Here is a 22914-nt window from a genome sequence, read left to right on the forward strand (position 1 = left end):
CTAGTGTTCGTCCCAAAAACAGTTCTGCTGGTGACAAAAAAGAATGAATACAATAGTGGGAAAAGAGAAGAAAAGGATTTGATTGGTGTTTTACTGGTTCGAGATGCAGCAGAAACTGCGTCTGTTAGTCCTATGTTATCTCCAGGTGAATTTTGAGGAATTTAATTGCATATATATATATATATATATATATATATATTTGTAGTTGTTTGTTTACGTGTTTGAAATGGGATGGGTTGTTTTTTGATGGTGTATAGGAGTAGCTGGTGAATCAGGAGAGCGGAGTGCGAAAATTCCTGTTTCCACGTCTGATGGGAAAAATCAGCATGAATTAATTCAATGGCATACGAGGTGCATTTTTGTAAATTAGTAACAATTTGTTATGTGGTAATGGCAAGTGAAGTTTGAATTGATGGGGTGATGTTTGAAATAATACAGGGGAGTTGCTGCAAGGGCGTTGCATCTCTCTCGAGGAGTGGAAAAACCAAGTGGGAGGGTTACATATATTGTTGTCCTTGAAGGATTATGCAGGTTCAGTGTTCAAGAACTTAGTGTCAGGGGGACTTACTACACTGCTCGTGTTGCTCGCCTTGACATGACAAAAATTGGTGAGAGTTTTTATTAATCATTTTCAGTACGAACTCTGTTTTAGTGAAGTCCCAAAAGTAAACACTATGTCCTCACTACTTAAAGGAAAGTTCAATGCTCTAGTATATTTTGCGACGCGTTAAATAACACTTGGTGGCTCTTTTTTCCCCTTTTCCCTTGTCTCTTGTCTTTCGTGTTAAATATATTGAAAAACTTCTGGTATACAATATGATAGAGTTACATATACTAGAGGAGAAGCCTTTTGTTGCGTCACTCAAAAAAATTGTTTGTTTTAAGCGTAGAGTGTAGATAAGGATCTGTGATAACGTGAGCGATTATTTTTATATAGTTTTTTGCAGTACTCTATGTAGGGCAATGGTATTGTTCAGTTCTTTAATTGCCAGCCAATGCATTATTTTTTATTTATTTAATTTGTTTTTGGTATAGAGAACAAAGTAGGAAACAAACAGTTTCAGTTTTCCCCTCCATGGAAGAGATATTTACTTTAAATTTGTCTCCTGGAACTTTCATTTTTTCCGAGTTGGACCAACTAGAAAGATTGAAATTTTCTTAAGCTTGTGAAGAATGTTTTAATCATATCTTCATGTTGATAAAAACGACTGGAAACAGAATGTTTACTTCTCATACCCATACTGTTTTTGTTATATGGTGGGATTCGTCAGTATTGCAAAGTCTAGATTTTTTTTTCTTTTTATTTTTGGTTTCAATGCTTCCTTAGCCTCTTGCTAAATGGGAATTTGCTTTGTATTCGCATCCCCATGACTTGTACTCTCCTCTGTTTTCATTTTTGAATGGACACTTCCCTTTACCAATAAATAAAATGTAATGGATGAAAAATATAAATCTGGAACTTTATTTCAAGTCTCCGTTTGTAAAATGCTGAGATGGTTTTCCATTTTATCCTAATTAGAGATGGAGCATGCAGAGCAAGACCCAGATCTTATTGCATTATCTCGCCAATTCAAAGCTACTGCCATGGAGCTTATATCTGTTCTCGAGCAGGTGAAATGTTTGTTTTGAAAATGTGTAGTTTGGTGCTTTTCTGTTAGGTTTGAAGTTAGTGAAAATCTATGTTACATGGACACTCCATATTTTAAAAATTATCCGTGTCGGATATGTATCCACGTGTCCATGTCATTATATGTGATATACTTCAATATTTGATATGTCGCCATGTCAGACACACTTCGTATCCGTGTATCTCGGATACGGATGTATCCATGTCAGTGTAATTTAGGTAAAAATTTAGTAAAAAAAGAAAAATACCAGATACAGTTTTGGACTATTAGCAATAAAATGTTATAATTGTTTCTTTCCCTTCAAGAAAAAAGTAGGTTTTCTAGATCAGAAATTGATATCTTCATTTGATTGGATCAAACTAATGGTATTTTGGCTCTTTGCAACTTGAAATGAGATTGATTAAGGATGAAAAATGGTTTGATTAGAAATTGTGGTTAACCCAAAGATTGGTTGAATTAATTTTAAAATTGCGAAGTACTTCGTGTCAGTAGTCAAATATCTTTTTGAAACTGAAATATGGGCTGAACATTCTTGGACATGATGGGCGCTAATGAAATTTATTCATCGACAGTGGCTATACTGCCCCATAATATTGGTAGATTTACTCTCTATTCACTTTTTACCTTGAAACTATGCTCTTCCATTTCCATTTCCATGTTTCCGTCCTTCAATTTCTTTCTCTGTGCATCTTTCGCTGGAACATTTACCTCTTTTTATCAGTAGTAACTTCATCATTTCTGCGGTGATCACAGAAACAAAAAACAGTGGGAAGGACCAAGGTGCTTCTGGAAACTGTTCCTGTACACAGACTTGCTGATATTTTTGTTGCCAGCTTTGAAATAAGCTTTGAGGAGCATCTGTCTATGCTAGATTCAGTTGACTTGAAAGTAAGGCTGTTAAAAGCTACTGAGTTAGTTGACAGACATTTACAGGTAAGCTTTTTGGAATAACTTTGCAGCCAGTGGTGAATCAACTCACCTGTATGTTTGCATCCAACTATTCTATGTCTATTGTCTATTCATGGATGGAGACACTTTACATACACGTAATCATTTCCTTGCAACAGTCAATTCGTGTAGCAGAGAAGATACCACAAAAAGTCGAAGGACAGTTGTCACAGAAGGAATTTCTTCTGCGTCAACAGGTATGCCGTTTTGCGTACTTATTAGCTATTTCCATTTTCTTCAATTAGCAGGCATTTTATACACATGGTTAATATGAGATTTGTAGTATATCTTGGAGAGGGGGAAAAAGTATTTGTAGGATCATGTTGCTCTATGGTTAGTATTGTAGCGTGTACACTATACAACACTAGAGCCTATAAGTACGACAGTAAAAAATGTGAAAAAAATGACATAAATTGAGAAAACGGAAACCTTATTTACACGGAACATCAAAGTTAAGGTATTTATAATGTTTAGTGTTTACCTCATTTTGATAAACATATAACGGTAAAAATGAAAAAGAAATGAAAATGTAATACGATGCTTCACAGTTATTTTATTAAAGTTCCTTACTCCAAAAACATGAAATCATATTATCCCCAAAGTGTCTTAAAAAAAAGGGTACAATGTTCACATGTCAATGCACAATAACTGGTGTTATACACGACCGTGAGCCTTTCTACTTATCTTGCGGAAAGTGCAGCAACAAAGTTACAAACAGAATAATAGGAAAATGGTGTGAAAAGTGCAACTGCATTGTTTCAGATATTGTTGCAAGGTATTCATCAAAACAATAAAATTAAATAGGCATGTATTTTACTAATAAATAGAATATAATTTTATTAATACATAAGTTATCTTCTATTTCAAAGAGGTATTACGTTCGAATTGATGTTCAGATCTAACAATCAAGTCACAACAACTTGTTATTTTTGGGTCTGGAACTGAAAAACTCATTTCAGTTCCAATTGAAGATTTGGCTGCTATGAATCACCAGGTTAGTTTGATATTTTTCAAGTGAAAGTTACCATTCATACGAACTTCACACTTGCCCATACTATCTTATAGGTTTATAATTTACAATACTTTCAATAATTTTTTTTCAGGATCAATGATTAAGGAAATTTTGAATGAACAAATGATTGGGGGATATCACTTTCATTTTAGCTCAAAATAAGTCAATTCAATTTGAATAATCCAAATGCAGCGTTGACAGCTAATAGAATTTTTCAAACACATGATGCTGATAAAGTTTGTGAATCGTCAATAAAGAAACAAAAGGTTGTAGTACCTGTATATACATATCTATATGCCTATCATTTTCAGTTTTTATACAATATCTTTTTTGTACTGGAAACACATTAACTAAGTACTCTTTCATTGATATAGCTTATTGTTGAAGATACCACTCTTGATGCTTCTACACCAAAGAGTTACTCCAAATCTGGACGGAATCAAACCGCCACAAAAAAAACCTTCATATAAGGTAACAAACTTAATATTTTCCTAATTATTTTGTAACCCCGCATTATTTTGTATCCCACATTTTGTTTTTATTCCATAAATAACAACATCATGGCTTATTTATATGCAGAAAAAGATTGGGTGGAGATGTATTCAGTTTACAGTAACAGCAGCTTGGAATTTTGTTTTTGTGTTAGACAATGATTTTTTTTTTTTTTTTTAGGGTTTGACATAATGACTTATGAAGTTTAGTTTTTGCGTTAGACATATTATCATGTACAACATTTCAATTATACTTTGCTTATAATCCTATATGCCTTATCAATTATATTATATGAACAAATTTTGTGAATTTCTAATAATAATTTTGTATTCAGTACCAAAAAATAATTCGGCCATTGCAGGCACAGCGCGCGTATAGTTTTGCAATCGTCCTCTTCGACCCAATATAGCCCATTGGAATAAATTCCTTCACCAATCGCCCTCTTCGACTTTCGATCCTGAAAGATGATAGAGTTGAGAGAAAAAATGATATCACAATTTAAGAAATTTGTAATTTTTCCAACAGATAGAAGTTGAACTGGGAAGGCAGGAACAACAAGAGCGTCACTATTTGGACTTTGATTAAAAAATCCACTTGATCACTACCTATAGTGACTTTGATTAAAAAAATCCATTTGATCACTACCTAGAATGGGGATAGTAGATCCATTTGCCATAGAGTTATTATGTTTTTCTGTCTTAGACACAAAATTATGGACAGAGGAAGGGCAATTAGCCATATAATTAGTAGCTCCTTAATTAATTATCTATGAATTACTATTTTCTGGCATAGTGAAATAGGCATGTAAATTACCTGATGCATGAGTTGAGGCATACTAACATTTGCTAGATGGTATGGACTTAGTGAGTTGTTGAAGAATTTGACTTAACTTATGACTAATATCTGAGTTGGAAATTGATGTCACTGCAGCATGGTCTTTATTGGACAATTCTCTTTTAAGGTGCGGATGTAATTCCCAACAATGGTCCTTGACTCCTTGGTGTGCCAGTTTTTACTACAATGATCACAGTGAAACGGTTCCTTTTTCCCTTTAGATGAACCGCGCCCTTACATTTTTCGAATCCCTGTTACTTCTTTCGAAAATCGTTTTCTGCAAGTAGTATAGTAGATTCAGAGATTGAAGACTTCAACTCGGAGTGCATGGTTTTCTTTCTTGTTTTCTCTCTCTGAATAGTTGTACAAACAACAGCAAGTGAAGGAAGAGTGATTTCCATTAGAATATTGCTTTCAAGATTTTCATATCCTGGTTTAAGACTACGAAATAATGTGAAAATTTTATCCTCTTCAGCCCGTTTCAAAAGGGTCTTAGCATCAGTAGTGTGTGGACGATATATGTTTAACTCATCCCACAATTTCTTCATATTTCCAAGGTGTTCTGTAAAAGTTTTCTCACCTTGTTACAAAGCACCGATTGCAAATTGAAGTTCAAATACATGGGCAGAATTGTTATGGTTTCCGTATAAATCTTTAATTGAATCTCATATCTCCTTTGCAGAATTAGAGAAAGTAAAAATTCTAGCAATAGTTGTCTCAATCGAATTGAGTAACCAAGATCGAACAAGCTGATCATTGGACACCCAATTCTCATATTCGGCATCATTAATGGCAGGACACTCTTTTACACCGTTAATGAACCCTAGTTTTCTTTTGCCACTTAGAGATAACGAAACAGCCCTAGACCAAGGTATATAGTTTGTTCTATTCAAAAGAATTGATGACAGTTTCCAACCAGGATTAGATTCAGTCTCTGTTGTTACAGCAGACTTTGGGTTTAGATTTGAATCTGTCATGGTTTTCGGTTTAAGTAAGTTAAGGTTGATTGAGAAAAGAGATTATGTCACACCCCGAATTTCGACAGAATTCGGAAAAACATTATTTGTCCCCGACTCTTCGATCTCCGAGGTGTGACGCACTCTCAACTCCCAAAAACCCATAAACAGTTTAAATATGCGGATAATAAAACCAATAAAAATTTTAACTTAAACAAAAGTCTTCTTCATGACAAAGATTCACAAATAAGATTAGGTTACAACTCTCATTTCAATAACTCTTTAATAAAATTTACAAATGAAAATACAAAAACATTGTCTAGACTGAAATTCTATATCACCTCAAGGGAAAACAAAACAAATCTCGAGATGCAACGATAACGCTAAAACCACAAGCGAAGCCTAACCTTCTTCAACACTAAACTGTCAAAACTTATCAACTATGTTCATTGAATGAAACACAAAGATAAACAAACATGCAAATTAGATCAAGATTATAAAAATCTTTGGTGTGAGTAGCTCTAAAACAACATATACTTATACAAATATATACATAATCTATACGGCAGTTAGTTCCTCCACCGAGGCGTCTTAACTTTCAACGACTAAAACAACATCCTTAAGTACAATAATTTAGGCAGGTAGTTCCTCCATCGAGGGCTTTAACTTCCCACTAACCACACAACAAACTATATCGCATCATAAATAAGGCATGTAGTTCCTCCATCGATTTTTTAGGTTTTAACTAAACAAATAACCAACTAAACATATTACCATAATTAGATTATTTCAGGCTTTCTTTGCGTGTCCCTAAAATTCACGTCGTATCTATGTCTTACCTAGTTTCCCTGGCTACCACAATCGCTACCCAACGCCCGAACATGTACATCCACATGTCTCCCCTTATATAATGAACCACTCCGCGTGCGTAACCACCCCCGGCGGGATGCGCGACACCGTAAATCCTCACACGGAAGCAATTATATAAGTAATGCCACTATTCGGCATAAAATATTGCGATCATCGTTCTATTTTTGCGAACGGAATAATCAAGCCATTATTAAATTTCGCCCGGGAGGGCCATTCAAACTTTCTTGAAGCGCCGGAAGGGCCGCGAAGGCCATTGGATTAAGCTGAACGCCGGATGGGCCAATCACATGAGTTGTGGTAGTCGGGTTCTAGGATTTTTAGATTCGTAATTTATTCGGTGTCATATATTAATGACTCATAATAAATTACACTATATCGCGTCTTGGTCAATTACCTTATTGCACTAAGCCATAATATATAGAAATATCTCGGTTATTTCCCATAACCACTTTTCCGACTTTTACGTGCCAATATATTATTGCACTACACCACACTCAGGTAAGCAAATATTCATCAATACTATGCTACCTCATAGTAGCATCTCCCATATAAAATAATGGAGCGTTTATACATCTCTCAAAGATATTGCATTCAATATATATATCTCAACATGTTATATAATTTCACAATTACTTCAACGTATCACATACATTTTTATTATAACATCTCAATATCGTCACGTGTCAAAAATACACAACATCAATGTCAAGTCTTTCTTAGATAATGACAATCAAATATATACAAACTTCCACAGCATTTTATTACTATATGTGTCCATATAATATACAACATAAAACGTAGCACAATTAGACAGTTCACAGTCCACAATCAAAGCCCAATATTTATATACTTTACACACTACTCACGTCAAATCTAAATTAGATAATGGCAAACCAAGTTATATAATATCCGACAGTATTTTATTACTATATTTACCCATATAAACAAATGTGTGAAAAACTGGAAAAGTCAACATTCCACAGTCAACGGTCAAAGTCAACAGTCAACAGTCAAAGTCAACGGTCAACACATCACGGTCAAGGTCAAACTCAACAGGTCCTGGTCAAAGTCAAAGTCACCCGCTATGGTCAAATGTCAAAGTCAACGGTCGATGGTCAAAGTCAACCTGTCGTTTCCGTGTTCGACAGGTTTATGGTCCTAGCCATGGTTCATGGCTAAGGTCAAAGGTGCATGGCTCATGGGCTCATGACCAAGATAATGGAATTGGTAGAGCCCAAATATAGAACTCGAAAGTCTAAACATTTAAAGACCCAATTAGATCTATTTTAAGTATAATGGACTGGTCCATGCAATATTAGAAACGGGCCCAAAACAGTTAAGTGGTTCGGTCCAAAAATAAAAGAAAACCGGCCCACAATTACAAAAATTAGAACTGGCCCATAACAAGTTATCAACTAATAGGAAAAGGGCCCAAACAAAAAATAGAAATGAACTGGCCCAATACTTTAGAACATAATCGGGCCCAACCCTCTAATATAGAATCCGGCCCAACCAATCAATCTAAACCGGCCCAAACAAAAACCAAAAGGTTTTGGCCCAAGGCCCAAACCGAAATGGTTACTGTTCATCTTCCCCTCCACCAACAGCCACCAAAAATCCGCCACCACACCTTCTACACAACCACCCATTTTGACCCCGCGGTTTTACTCATTTCAACAACCCATACAACTTTAATGAAACCGAAAATCACAAATCCTTAGATCCAACATCGCCAAAACTAGATCTGGATCTAGTACCGCCGCCATTGATGGAGCTTCGAGCTTCAATCGACAGCCCCCCAACCATCCCCACTACCACCAAACATCACTCAACCAACCCACCACAACAAAGCGGTTTAAACAATTTTAAACAACGATCAAAACAAAACCTCCAGTAACACAGTAATGGACGTTCGGCGCCATTGACGCCTGTTCAAGGCTCCCAACAGCCCAACCACTGTACTCCCTCAAACCCCCACTCATCCATTCTCACACCACATCACCACAAAACACAACAACCAATTTAAACCAAAAACCAGCCCAAACACCGGCGCCATGCGCTGTCAAAGCTTCGATGACCGACACCAACCCATGACCTTCATCCCCTTACTACCACCAGCGGTTTTATATAATATTGTGTCGGCGATTTCTTGGTGCCGCCGAAATGTTTCTTGAGCTTGAGCGGCTCAACCAAAACCACGTTCGGTTCGGCGGTTTCAAAGATAACCAAAACAATAGGCTTAATATTTAGCCGGTTTAATAATAACGATACATGGCGAAGAAAAATGGGCATGATAAAATGGAATGAAAACATGATTTGTAGAATCGTTTTACGTGGTGAGGTAGAAGACTAACTACTCACCTTAATCCCAAAGCTCCACGAATCCCTCGTAGTCCGAGCCCTCGCGCTCCACCTCTCCAGCAAACCAGCTTCTCTCTCTGCCTCCATTTTCATTATTTTATTATTCTCTGAACCCTATTTTCTAGAAAAATGTGTTTATATACTTGGGTTCGAAACCCAAGCCCAACACAGACTCGAGCCCAAAAACCAGGCCCACGTATCCCGAGTCCAATCCGATGAATTTTGAAAATAAATAATTAAATTAATTAATTAAATAGAAAAATACAGTATTTAAAAAATACGGGCGTTACAGATTAAGTGCTCCGCTCTGATACCATGTAAAACACAACAACTAATTAAATAAACAATACACAAGATTTATAGTGGTTCGGTGTCATTGCAGCAACCTATGTCCACGGGAGAAGAAAAATGTTTTATTGTTTGATAGATCATTAGGGTTCTGTTACAGAGACTTATATAGGCACACACAGGTACACCTCTGTAGTAGTTTCTAAAAAAGTGTAGTCTGCACTTATAGAAACAAATCTATTGAACTTTGTTGTGAACCGAGTAGGGCGCACGCATTGTCTTATTTTCAAGTGAGCGGAGCGAACGTTATGGGCCAAGGCATCTCTTCTCTTCGTCCCTCTCCCTCTCCACCCTCTCTCAATCTCTCCCTCTCCACTCCTCACTTTCCACTCTCCCTCTCCGGTCACGCCCCCACTACCCATAGCAGTATACTAATATTTATTGAAACACACGTTAAGGACAGTTTTCCACGAAATTCCATTCACCGACTTTGAACTAGCTGATGCCTAATTGACTGTTAAACAAAGGAGCAATCAAGGTCTGTATTTGCTCGGTTGCTCCTATGAATATGAGTTGACTTGAGCTTATCCATAATCCATTTGCAATACAAACTATACAGAATAAATGCAAAAATGACAGTTTTTAAATAGAGTACGTGGGGTATAATGCCAAAAAAATTTAATGTCCATCCTGATCTAAAGGGTTGTAGGGGTGGTACACTTCCAAAATCATTAGTTCCATATAAGTATCTCGGTTTACCTTTGGGTGTCAGTTTTAGAATTTTAGTAACAATGCAAGGAACGAATTCTGGACCACCACCATTGATCGGTTTAAACTTCTCTCTAAAGTTGTTGCGCCTTCCTATTGTTAAGTGTCTGCGGCTAATCTCTGGTTATGTCTCGAGTTCATTACTTGAAATTAGAATTCAAAAACGTGTAATATTGTCCATAAATTCCTGATTGATTGTGTTTTTTTTCTTAGCGATTTGAACTTAAGTTAAACTTGATCTGTACACGTACTGCAGTTCAATTTTTAACTAGTTAAGTGGACTGTTAGTACATGGTACATCCATATGGTTTAGGAAGCTATTTCCAATTTGATGCCCATTACGGTTTAGAAGCTGGTATTGGTTTCGGAAACTATTGCCCACACAGCCACACGTCCATGTATTGTGTTTCAAGCTAGAAGTTCGACACAAGTTGAATTGTGAGATTTGTGAGAGATAATTTTTCCATTTAAGTTACCTTGGGACGTAGAAATATGTAGACAACACCTAATTAGTAGTTTATCAAAGTTTAATTTGTAAGAATCTGATGGGGATATGGCTAAAATCATTGGAGTTAGCGCTCTAGCATTAAGTCCGAAGGAGTTGCGTTGGCCCACGGCCCCAAGCACATCCCCTTTTTTTTTGTCTTTTCTTTTTCCCTGGTTAAGTCATCCCATATATACTACTAGCAACATAGAACTTATATTTGACACCACCTCAAACATCATTATTTTGCACAGTTGCAACTTTAGCGCGCACACACACAAAAAATGTTTATTGCATTGTGTATAATTCGTGTTTATTGTTCATTTCACTTTTTTTTGTTCCACTTGGTAATTATAGCGGATACTGTAAAGGAGCGTTTTAGTTCTCTCCTGATTACAGTAGAGGAGGACGAGATGGGTTTGGACTTTGGATGGGACCGAGGTATTTGTGAGCTTAACCGCCCACATTATCTTCTCGTTTTTCCTTTTTTTTGGGGGAGAAGAATCGGGTTCGGCGTAGTTCGGTAGATGGTATTTATAGGATTAAGGGTGGAGATCCTTGGACATGTGTACCCTTTGTGTACAAATGTAGGGTAGAGATCGTGAATGAGTCTTTGGAGTGGTTTTGGTGTAAGTCATGCTCTGATTGGGAGTTGGCGCGGTAGTCCCTATTTCCCGGTGGTGGGAAATACAAATAAGATTTTGGCAATGATTACATCCGGTGGGCGTTACGTCTCGGCAAAGTGTTAAATCTTGAAGTATCTTTGTTCGTACCACCTACTTGTAAAGAGTTTATTTCGCAGATCGGTCTTGGAGGTCGATCGTTGAGGTAAACTTGTTAGCCGTGCGCAATGTTCCTTAGTGGGGATATTGCTCCCCTACACACCTACTTCTAAGGAGTCGCTCGCAGATCGGTCTTGGAGGTCGATCGTTGAGGTCGCCAGGCTTAGCCGTCTGCAATGTTCCTTAGTGGGGATATTGCTCCCTACCGTGACCCCCCTCCTTAGAATGTTTGGGTTCATGCGCGACCGTCTGGCGAGAAGACTCAACACTTGGGTGAAGCATGAAGCGAGCTATGGAGATCGTCTGTTTGGGATGCGGTGAGTTGGAAACTTGTAGCAAAGGTGGTTTTGGCGGAAAGAAAATTTTTTTGTGTTCGCGGCGCACGCGTGGAGAATCATAGCGGTTGGAAAGGAATCGTGTCGCCAGCGGTATTCGAAGTCGAGGAAAAAAGCAGTTCCTTGGACACATGTGTGGGCTATATCATAGGCGTAATCATAACTTCTTGGGAACCGAGCGGCGGTTGTGCAAAATCAAAATTGAGGCAACCAAAAAGGCATTTCGGGCTTCTTCTTCAAAAAAATGGCGAGGGCTTTGCGGTGAGTGCTTACATTCTTTGTTTGCTTTTCATTTTCGCTTTGCTTTCTTCGTTCCAGTAGGGTTTATTAAGTTGGTAGGTCGGTGTTAGGTTATAGGGTTTAGGGTTTGGTGATTCGAGAATAAGGTGATATTACAATGTCGGATTCGATGACACTTTCGTTAGGAAGAAGATGCGGGGAGGTTTCACCGAGCCGTGGAGTATGATGAAGAAGAGGATGAGGATTCGTTGTGGCCCGGTGATGATCGGATTGTAGTGGAAGAAGAAGTTAGGGTAGAGGAGGTTAATAGCCGATCCGGGTCGAGGAGGATGAGGTGGCTAATGCGTCACGGTGAGGAGGGATGGCGCCCGTGGTGACCTACCCTAAAAGTGTAGATCGGTACCGGCATTTCGTTTCGAGCTGGCGGCGTATGGGATTAATGTGCCTGACCTGGAAATATACGAACCTAGGCTGAGTGAAAATGTTCGTAGTGAGGGGTACAAGCCTCCGAATGGTGGAGTAATCATATGTGAAGGTCAGCTGAGAGCGTTCATGCAGCTACCGTTCTCGAAATTGGTTTGTGACTTCTTGAGTTATTGTGGGAAGTCTCCATGTCAGTTCGTTGGCAACACCTGGCGACTATTCAAGGTGTTCAATCTGTTGAATGCGAGTGGGGAATTCCACATAGGTGTGTCTGACATAATAGAGCATTACGTAATGAGGCGGTCTGGTAATCTGAACTTTAGCTTGCAAACCATGCCGACGCGTTCTGCTGTGCTTGATGGTGTAAGCAATGAGGCCTGGACGAGGAGGCCGTTGTTGCTAGTGGGCAACTACTGTGCTAGTGGATGTAGGTTGCGAACTAGGGTGTGTAGTCTAGCCGGTGGGTAGGATTGTCTTCCTCTTGTTGTGTTAGTGGGTGAGTCACTGCTCGTCTAACTGGTTCATCTCTTTGTTTTGTTTGCGGATATTCCAATGCGGACTCGAGGCGATCGTGGGGAGATAGAAAGGTTCGCACGGTTGAGTCGGGAACAAAAGCGAGCTAAGCTTCCAGAGTTTGCTCATTTCTTTGAGGAAAAAGGAGGGGCTGCGATCCGGGAGAAGAGGAAGGTGCAAAAGGAGCGAGCTCTAAGTCGAACGAAGCGAAGGGTGATGGAGAAGCGTACAAGTGATCGATAACAGGAGGAGGACCGAGACGGCGGGCGCCTCGTCGTCGGCGGCGTCTGTTGTGGAGGCTGCGGGGCTGGTAGCTTCGAGCTTTTATCCGGAGGCTGACCATTAATGCTCGTGTGGGTTGAGATCAGGTAGCTTTATTGCTCCTCCCGAAGGGTAGGTCGGAGAAGAGGAGAGCTGAAGTGGCGAGCGAGGGAGCTCGAATGGCTAAAGTGGTCGCGACATGCCTGGGGAGGGCTCGAGTGGAGGAGGTGGTGCTAGCGGTGGGCGCCCGAATCGGCGCGTCTGAAAGCGAGTCATGGACTTGGCCACCGCCGGTCGCGGGATCTAGTCCCCCGACAAGGGCGGGAACCCATCCGCTAGTGAAAGCGAAAGGCTCCCGTAAAGGCGAGTGGAAAAGCGGCCGTGGGTGGCGATGAAATTTGGGAGGCCCAATTTGTGTACCGGACGAAAGCCGGAGGCGTAAATATAAAAGCGCGCCGGCTCGCGGCAGGTCGAGTAAAAGGTAGCGGCTTTGTTCTTTGGAACAGATCGCCTGGATGGGAACCGCAAAGAATTGGATGAGAAGGGATTGGGCGGATACCATCGTCGGATGGAAATCGCGCAATGTCCGTGCGTAGAATTATCGTCCGTTAGTATAGCATGTTAACCTATGTTCGTTGCTTTGATCCGTTTTGCGTGTGTGCATTGTGGCGGCTTGTCACGGCTTCCAAAGTTGAAAGAGATTGCGCGGTTATTTGAAACGGATAAAGAGTCTGTCTTTGAAGTTAACGGAAGAGCTGAAAAACGCGTCGCGACGCGGCCAAGATGGGCGTGATGAGCTCGAGGGTGCGGAAGGCACATGAAGCTCGACTCTGTCGAAGATCTTTGAAAGACACGAAAATTCGAAGATCCGAAGCGAAGTTAGAAGGAGGCGGAAGGTAGCGTTCGTGCCTTGGCCGTGGAAATTGGGAGGTGAGCGATTATACCCTCCATCGTAAGAAAGTTGCTTTCGGGGCGCTACTAAAAGGCGTCTGACGATCCGGGATCGCGACTACGGAGATCCGGAAATGGATTACAAAGCTTTGAAGGAGGAACATGCGCGGTACCGCGTCCGTACCACGTGGTGGAGCAGTCGAGGAGGCGTCGATTGGGGCGATTAGGTCTTCCTTGATCATACCGTAAAACCGTGGTGTCGAAAGGCTGGAACTGTTTGACCGATGCTCTTGTGATGAGTTTAGAAGCTGGGCGGGATATCGATCGAAGTGGAGGGAAGGCTGCTGAGGTTGATGAAGCGTTTGAACTGCGGCCGGTCGTGGTGCCATGGAGGCGAAGTGTGAATTTATTTTTGTTTCTTGTCGGCTTATATCTTTGTGATACAATAGAACCGGTTTCTCAGGGTAACCTGGGCGATTCGTTTTCTTGTGTTGTTATACTATACTCTTGAGCAAAATTTGGTACCCCGTGCTAATCGGGGGTAACCATGTGATGTTACTATTTGTGTGGTCGGGTTGGATTTCACGAGTAGTCTCAAAGAACTTCGGCTAAACAACGATCTATATGAGAAAAGCGGTAAACCAGTCGTTCCTTGTTTTCATGCGGTGCTGGCTATTTGTTTTGCTTTGTGTGCTTGACTTCGTTTGCTTGATCATAGCCGATTGTGATTAGATTGCGCATAACGTAAGCGTGGTAGATGCGTTCGCGGTGACCACTTAGTCATGGATGATGGTGGTAAGCTTGGATGAAGCGTCCCCTTTCATTGGGTTATACCGTCGAGACGTTGTTCGAATTGCGATGTATTCAGTGCGGCAAACCGAAGTGTTTCTTCACGTGCGTGACACGTGTAGGGAGGCGAGGGGTTCAGGGGACATAATGATGGCGGGCAGATGGCGTTTGGCGTCTCAAGGCAATTATGAGGCGCTAGGAAAAAGGCGTTTCTAAGGAATATAAACGGTTCCTCGCATACCATCAAGGTATTTGGCCATCGTTGAGTCTGCGCTGCTCTCTGTCTTCTTCGCTCTACCCTGTCGCCGTGCTCTGCTCTTCTTGCTTCTTCACCAGGTACGTGATTTCTTCTTTGTAAATGTTATTCCGTTTGAGAAATACCTAGAGTAAAGCGTTAACCGAAACCCGTAAGTAACTTTGCCGCTAGGTTAGGTTAGGATGGCTAGATGTCGATGCGTTTGTGAGAGAAACATCCCACTATCAATGGAGGAAATGGAGTTTGAGCCTCATGTTCATGGCGATCGGGGGAAGAGAAAGGTTGCAGATGGAGAAACGAAGGGTCATAAACGACCGAGGAGAGATAGTCGCCCTGCTGGCGGCATTGTATTCAGTCGCCCGCCGAGTAAAACTGAAACTCGGTCGTTCGGCTGAGCGCAACGAGTTGGGGCAAGGTCGCCCAGTTACAGGTGAGAGTTCGGCCCCGCCATGTAAGGATGTGGGGAGCGAATTCTACTACCTGGGGAAGACGGGGAAGAAGCGGATGGTAAAACGCTCGGACTGTAGCTTCCACTCGGCTCCCATAGCGACTAGCGTTCTGAAGGGGATTGTGCTAGATGGTGATAAAGCAGAGGTTGAAGACGAGGACATGGGGACACTACTGGGGACGATGGATATGGCCGCTTGTTTGGTGAGGTCCTTATAGCTTAAAATTTGTTGTACCGACTTTTCGATTGGAGTATGGTGGTCTAAGCGTGTTCATGCAGTTTCTTGCGGGGTATGATAAAAGTGAAAGATCTTTGTCGCGGCGTTCTCGAGACTAAGTGGTAACCCGCACGCGATGAGTGGGGTTGATCGCGAAGCTGCGTGGGGGGTGGACAAGAAGAAACTAGAAGTGATGTCCACCAAGTACCAGAACGTAACTGCTGAGAACGCTGTACTGGTGACGGATATGACTGAGCTGGAAAGGGAATTGGCGGTTGTGACTGCTTATGCGAAGAAATGTCAGAAGGTGGCGCGAAAAGCGAAGAAGGCGTATACTGAAGCCTGTATCGCCTATGCCGCTCTGGACGAAAAGTATGACACGCTGAGGAAAACGATTCTTCGGGCGAGGAAGAAAAGCGAATGAAATCGTGTGATGTTGAGGTCATTTCGACATCTTTGCTTCGACTAGCGCAGCCCCGGAAGACAAGCATGTCATTCCTGAGAATTGATAAGGTGATCGTCATCTGACTCTGTTAGTCTTAAGTGGTGAGTGTAGTCTACATTTCTCTCTCTTATACGAGAGCAAACAATAGAATTTGTGTTTCGGGGCTTGCCCGAAAGCGGTTCGCTTTTTGTTTGGAGGATTTGGTTTCAAAGCGGTTCTATACTTTGTTTAGTTTGTATGAGGCGCCGATCTGGATTTTACGGGTAATCCCAAAGAGATCGGTGGGCATATCTATTGCAATGCTTTCGATCGAATATTGTTATTGGTTGTGTTTAGCATGATGCATGTTATGTGTTACGTGTATGATGCATGTAACTGCGATATAGCCGAAAGTGTTTGCTTAGCGTGGAGAGCGTTTCGTTTTAGTCGACCCTAGAAAGATAGGTCCCGGGCGTTACAAGAATTGGAGAGGCTAAGTAGCTGTAAGCTCTTTATGCGCTTTCATTGAGGCGTTCGCTTTAGTCGATCCTAGAAATATAGGTCCTTGACGTTACAAGAATTGGAGAGGCTAAGTAGCACGTGAGCTCCCCGAGAGTCGCGCTTTCCGTGAGGCGCGTTCGCTTTAGTCGATCCTAGAAATATAGGTCCTCGGCGTTACAAGAATTGGAGAGGCTAAGTAGCCCGTGAGCTCCCGAGAATGCGCGCCATTTGAGGCGTTCACGCTTTAGTCGATCCTAGAAATATAGGTCCTCGGCGTTACAAGAATTGGAGAGGCTAAGTAGCCTCGTGAGCTCCCTCGAGAGTCATGCGCTTTCGGCCCGAGCGCGTTCGCTTTAGTCGATCCTAGAAATATAGGTCCCTCGGCGTTACAAGAATTGGAGAGGCTAAGTAGCCCGTGAGATTTGTTGAGTCGAATGCGCTTTCATTTGAGAGGCGTTCGCTTTAGTCGATCCTAGAAATATAGGGTCCTCGGCGTTACAAGAATTGGAGAGGCTAAGTAGCCTGTGAGCTCCTGAGAGCTGTCTGCTCGCTGAGAGCGTTCTCGCTTTAGTCGATCCTAGAAATATAGGTCCTCGACGTTACAAGAATTGGAGAGGCTAAGTAGCCTGTGAGCTGTACCAATACAATTAAATGGAGTAGATAGTATCAGTCAGCACAAAAACTTGTCTTACATTAATGTGAACAAAAGATTTACAACATGAATGGCGCTACTGATAAAATTTTTTCAGTAGATAAGTATTCCAAGGTCGAGGCAACATCTTCCCCTCTTGGGTTCTTATCCAGTATGCTCCATTGCCGACGACGCGTTCCACGATGTAGGGGCCTTCCCATGTGGGTGCTAACTTGGAATCGTCCTGCGTCTTTTTGAGTACTAGGTCTCCAGGTTGAAAAGACCTAGGATGAACTCGCTTATTGTAGGAGTTCTTCAGAGTTTGCTGGTAAGATGCGACTCTGACGGCAGCTAAGTCTCGCTTTTCTTCCAACAGGTCGACGTCTCGTGATAACACGGAGTCGTTATGCCCTGACTCAACAAGTTCTGATCGAGTTGTAGTTGTAGTGACGGTCAGCTCGGTGGGAATTACGGCTTCTGTGCCATAACATAAGGAGAATGGCGACTCGCCGGTACTGGAGCGAGCTGTGGTGCGGTGAGCCCATAGAATGTTTTCCAACTGGTTTGGCCATTGGCTCTTATTCTTTTCAATCTTTTTCTTCAAATTTTCCAAGATTGCTTTGTTACTAGCTTCTGGCTTGTGCTTGGCCGTTACTCTGAGCGTACTGCGGAGTAGAGAACGCATGAATGATCTTCCACTTGGCTAGGAACTCTTTAACTGTTCGGCCTTTGAATTGAGGCCCATTGTCCATTACTAGTGTATGTGGTAAACCAAATCTGGTGATAATGTGAGTCCAGATGAAGTTTCGGACATGGGACTCTTTGACGTGTGCGAGAGGAATGGCCTCGACCCACTTGGTGAAGTAGTCGGTTGCAGCTAGGACAAAGCGGAAGCCAGTACTCTTCTGTGGAATGAATGGTCCCATGATGTCCATGCCCCACATGTGAAATATTACGGGCACGCTTATCTCGTCGGTTAGCGAAAGCAGGTTGGATGATATTGTGGCCGAACGTTTGGCATTTGAGACATTTGAGGACGTATGCTTTAGCATCGATCTGCATCCGGGGCCAGAAATATCCTTGAGAGATGGCCTTGTGAGCTAATGAGCGGCCGCCGGCGTGATTTCCACATTCGCCTTCGTGGATTTCGGCAAAAATCAATTGACCACGATTGCGGGGTAATGCATCGTAAGTGTGGGCCCGGTAGATTTCTGAATAGCTTGTTTTGGACTAAACAATAACGCCGAGCTTGATAAGAGACCTGCCTGGCCTTGGTACGCTCCTCAGGGAGCGTGCCGTGCTGGATATAATCGATGATGGGCTGCATCCATGTTTGGCTCAACTGACTGGCGGAGAGAGGAAATAGGTCGCTTATCATCAAGGTGTGGTCGACTTGGTATGCAGGTCGGTCGACGACTTCTATGAGAACTTGTCGGGGAACGCAGCTCGGGGTCCGGGTAGCCAAATAAGCTAAACTGTTGCTGCGTGGCGGTTCTCCTCACGCAAGAAATGATGTATGTGTACCTGCTTAAAAGAAGGCAATAACTGATGAACGACCGAAGATACTTGGAAAGGTTACCTTCGTGGGTAGTGTACTCTTTTGCAACTGTGGCGACCGATTTGAAGTCACTAAAGACTTGGAGCTCTTCGAACACCGGCTGCGGCGCCATCCTTAGTCCCCTAATTAGCGCCGTACTCGGCTTCATTGTTGGAAGTTGCAAAATCAATGCGGACTGACTTTTCAATCATATTTCCGTCGGGGAAACTAAAGGCGACTCGATGCCGCTTTTCGAGATTACTCGAACCATCCACAAAGAGAGACCAAAGGCGATTTGACTCCGTTTTTGTGTCCGGGAGCTCGGTTTCTTGTTCGGTTAGGGTCCTCGACCGAAATCTGCTAGAAATCGGCGACGACGACCTTTTCGAGAAGTCGCGGGGGCCGAACTCTATGTGGTGTTCTCCGAAGTTCTTCGCCCAAACCGCCATTCGAGTAGTCTTGTTTTCTTTGTGAAGGACTTTCTTCAATGGAAGGTCGGTAAGAACTTTGATTTGATGTGCTTGAAAGTACGGCCTGAACTTCCGCGGCGGAATACAACAAAGCAAGGGCGGCTCGTTCGGGAAGGAGTAATTCTTTTAATTTGGCGTGAGTGTCTTACTCGTGAAGTAGATCGGCTTCTCGAATTGTTCTCCTCTTTAAAAGAACCGAAATGATGGCGAAATCGAAACGGCGGATAAAGCCCGGTGTCTCTCCATATCTTGGTTTGGCTAAGGCGGGAGGCGTGGTGAGATACTCTTTGAGAGTAGCGAATGCATGATGACATTGATAAGCTCCATGAAAACGGCTCGCCTTTTGAGGAGGCTGCGAGAACGGTCTACACTTATCGAGGCCCTTGATATGAACGGTTGAGCCGCGACCATTCCCGAACAATTTACGTATCTGTTTCTTTGTGCGTGGATCGGGCATATCTAAGAACTTCGGATCGGGTCGATTTGCCTCGATCCCGCGCTGCGACACCTGATACCCTAAAAACTTGCCGGAGGACGCCCCAAAGAGGCATTTTTCTGGGTTCAACTTCATGCCCGTACGGCGTAGTCTGGAGAACGCTTGTTCTAGGTGGGTGAGGTGATCACCAGCTTTTTTGCTTTTGACCACCATGTCGTCAATGTAGACCTCCATGGTGTCGCCTAACATGTCTTGGAACATATCCGTGACCAGGCGTTGGTATGTCGCTCGGCGTTTTCTTGACCGAGCGGAGGGCGTTGTAACAATAGATCCCTTGCTCCGTAATGAACGAAGTCTTCTCTTGATCTTCCTCGGCGAGTGGGATTTGGTTGTACCCACTGTACGCATCCATAAAGGAGAGGAGTTCATGACCACAGGTTTGGTCGACCAGTTGGTCAATGCGAGGCAAGGGAAAGCTATCTTTAGGCGTGGCCTGATTGACATTTGTGAAATCGACGATAAGTTTAACCGTGCCATTCTTTTTGGGGACGGCGACAATATTGGCAATCCACTCGGGGTAGTCTACCTTTCTGATGAAACCGACTTGCTTGAGTTTTTCGACCTCGTCATTGATGGCTTTTGAAAGCCTTGAGGATAGTCGACGAGGTCGTCGTTGTCGGACCGGTCTCAGCATTGGGGTTCACGCGTTTAATTTGTGGCAAAGCGAGGTTAGGATCGATTCAGGGCACATCGATATCGACCAAGCAAAACATCTTTATTCATTGATAAGAAATTTACAAGTTGGGATCCGAGTGTGGGTCGAGGTTAGCCCCTACATATACAAACTTCGGGTCGTCTTCTGTGCCAAGATTCACTTTTTCGTTTTCTGCCACTGGGGGTTTTACAACTGGTGGCGAAGCACTACTTGGCGACTCACTTCCAGAGAAGGGCGGGCTGGTGGACGACGATCGGTCGGCCGATGGTGGAGCGACACGCTCGGCAAAATGCGACGGGGTAGCCACTTAACCGGGAGTGGGACCCGCTCCAAACACATTGATGGTGCGGCTGCTATTGGCAACTGTGGCGGCGCGGCATGGGGTGAGACGATCTCTGAAACTTTAACTGACGAAGCCACTATCGTTGGGTCAAAGCTAGAGGTCTTCGCCGGTGCATTGAGGACTCGGGAGCGAGTCGCAGTATCGGCATTGAGAGAACTACGCTTGTAAGAGCCCCCCGTTACGCTTGGCGGTTCGGGGGTTGGACTTCTGCGACTAAGTCACGTGCCATTGTGTAGCTGGAGGGATCCTGTATGGTGGGAAGCAATTCACGAGCGGTCGCATCTGTTGATTGGACCTGGTTACAATGGTACGCTTCAAGTTGATTGCTTCTAAGCTCCATCATGCCTCGAGGTCCTGGGAAACGGAGAACTTGATGTAAAGTGGGCCGGTGCGGCTGCATCTGATGAATCCAGCGTCGTCCGAGGATGGCATTGTATGGCGACTTGCTGTCGAGAACGCAGAACCGAGTATTACAGGTAATCTTATCCTCTCGAGAGCCCACCGATACTAATGTCACCAATGGGGTCGGCTCTGGAGCCATTGAACCCGTAAAGGGGAGCGATTGGGTCGACGAGAACGGACTTGGGGAGGTTCATCTCTTGCATGGTGTGGTAAAATAAGATGTCACGAGAACCTGGTCGATCGGGGCTTTGACGCGTCGGTCGATCTGATTTTGACATGAACGACCAATGCGTCGTCATTATGAGGAAGGCGGACTTTGCTTAAGTCGGCCTCGTGGAAAGTGATATCGCTGGCTGCGACTGAACCAGCGGGCGTGAGCTGCCAATGAAGTAAAATGATAGACTTCTGAAGAGCCGACCCGACGTCTTTTTCGGGAAGAGGAGGTCACGGAATCGTCCGGAAAGGTAATCACATGAATAGTCGCGAGCATTGTCGCGATCGGACGAGTCTTTGCCTTCTCTTCGTGGACGAAACGATCACGGGGCGTCCTCTCTTGTGAGGGACGAGCACACCCCTTTGGCGGTGACGGTGAGGTGGAGATCGACTCACATTTACGACGAGCGGCAACTTGTGTGACGCAGTCGCCATCGGGGAATGCTAATGTAGTGTTTGATATAACCGAACTTCCACCGGGTCTTGGAGATAATGCTTGAGCCCCGGCATGCATCGGTTTCATGGCACTTTGCTTTATGAAATGCACAAAAAGGCTTGCCAGTCGACCGCTGGTGCTGCGATGGTTGGCCGGAAAAATGAGCGCTTTAATCTTATCCGGTATGTGCGGGGAACGATGTCGGGACGGTGAATTCTCGGCTGTTATCCGATCGCAGACGAATTTCGGGGCAACCAACCGACTGGCGCTTCTTGCTTGCGGTATTGGTTTGGCTCTCTCGCTAAACCATGGAGTTTTAAAGTTTCTTGCAACTTGATGTACTTGTCCACACAGTAGAATTTCGGACAAGGTGTCTCTGGCGTTCCTTCATCAATCCGACCTAGCTAGGTATTTTGCGACTTTCGGCAAGCATTGGAAAAGGCGGTGTGGCGAAAAGATTCTTTCAAGCCACTTTCCATGCACACAGATTCGCCTTGAACCGCCCTAGGAATTCACGAATAGTTTAGCCCTCCTTGAATGATAATTGAAGCAGAGAATCAAGATCGCCTTCTTCCTTTGTTGTGGACGTCTTGGTGGCGAACAAATCGATAAGCTCGTTCGAAAGTGTTTATAGAATCGGACTCGATTGAAAGAACCAATCGAGGCGCCATCCTTGAGGCTGGCTGGAAATAATCTGAGTGGAGATAATCAAACTCGGGTGTACGTAGAGTGCCAAACTCGAATATAGCGAAGCCACATCTCGACCGAGGCATGTGCCGCCGTCATACATGGGAAAGCGTGGGCTGGATAAAGTCGTGTGGAGAGGATTTTATCGAGGACCTCTGCGGTGAACGGAGATGCCGATACGTCTTAAGCATCTTGTGTACACAATCGTGGTCGAGTCCTTCTTCGCAGGAGGTCCGCCAATCCTTTGGGATAACTTCGTTAAAGGCTGGCGATTAACGTCATTGATCTTTGTGTTCGCTCCGTTGCCGACTTGTTGTTGCCGG

General features: G+C 43.3%; 1 protein-coding gene across 4 annotated transcripts; it reads left to right on the forward strand.

Annotated features, from left to right (window-relative positions):
• The first annotated feature begins 11 nt into the window (after window positions 1-11).
• Window positions 12-4396, forward strand: LOC147476778 (lon protease homolog 2, peroxisomal-like). 4 transcript variants are annotated; one of them, XR_015207524.1, is made up of 10 exons: window positions 12-145; window positions 258-351; window positions 439-608; window positions 1520-1611; window positions 2382-2561; window positions 2696-2773; window positions 3446-3570; window positions 3680-3854; window positions 3963-4059; window positions 4168-4396. XR_015207524.1 is itself a non-coding variant. In XM_086582277.1 (8 exons), exons 1-7 carry the CDS (start codon window positions 133-135, stop codon window positions 4056-4058), a joined length of 723 nt encoding a protein of 240 aa, XP_086438403.1. In that variant the 5' UTR covers window positions 12-132; the 3' UTR covers window position 4059; window positions 4168-4396. The 4 variants fall into 4 exon arrangements, 1 of the variants encoding a protein (XP_086438403.1); XR_015207525.1 differs by having other exon boundaries at window positions 3473-3570; XR_015207523.1 differs by having other exon boundaries at window positions 2696-3570.
• The last annotated feature ends 18518 nt before the right edge of the window (window positions 4397-22914 follow it).

The sequence above is a fragment of the Coptis chinensis genome, chromosome 9, assembly GCF_015680905.1.
Source record: "Coptis chinensis isolate HL-2020 chromosome 9, ASM1568090v1, whole genome shotgun sequence".
In the NCBI taxonomy this organism is placed as follows: domain Eukaryota; kingdom Viridiplantae; phylum Streptophyta; class Magnoliopsida; order Ranunculales; family Ranunculaceae; genus Coptis; species Coptis chinensis.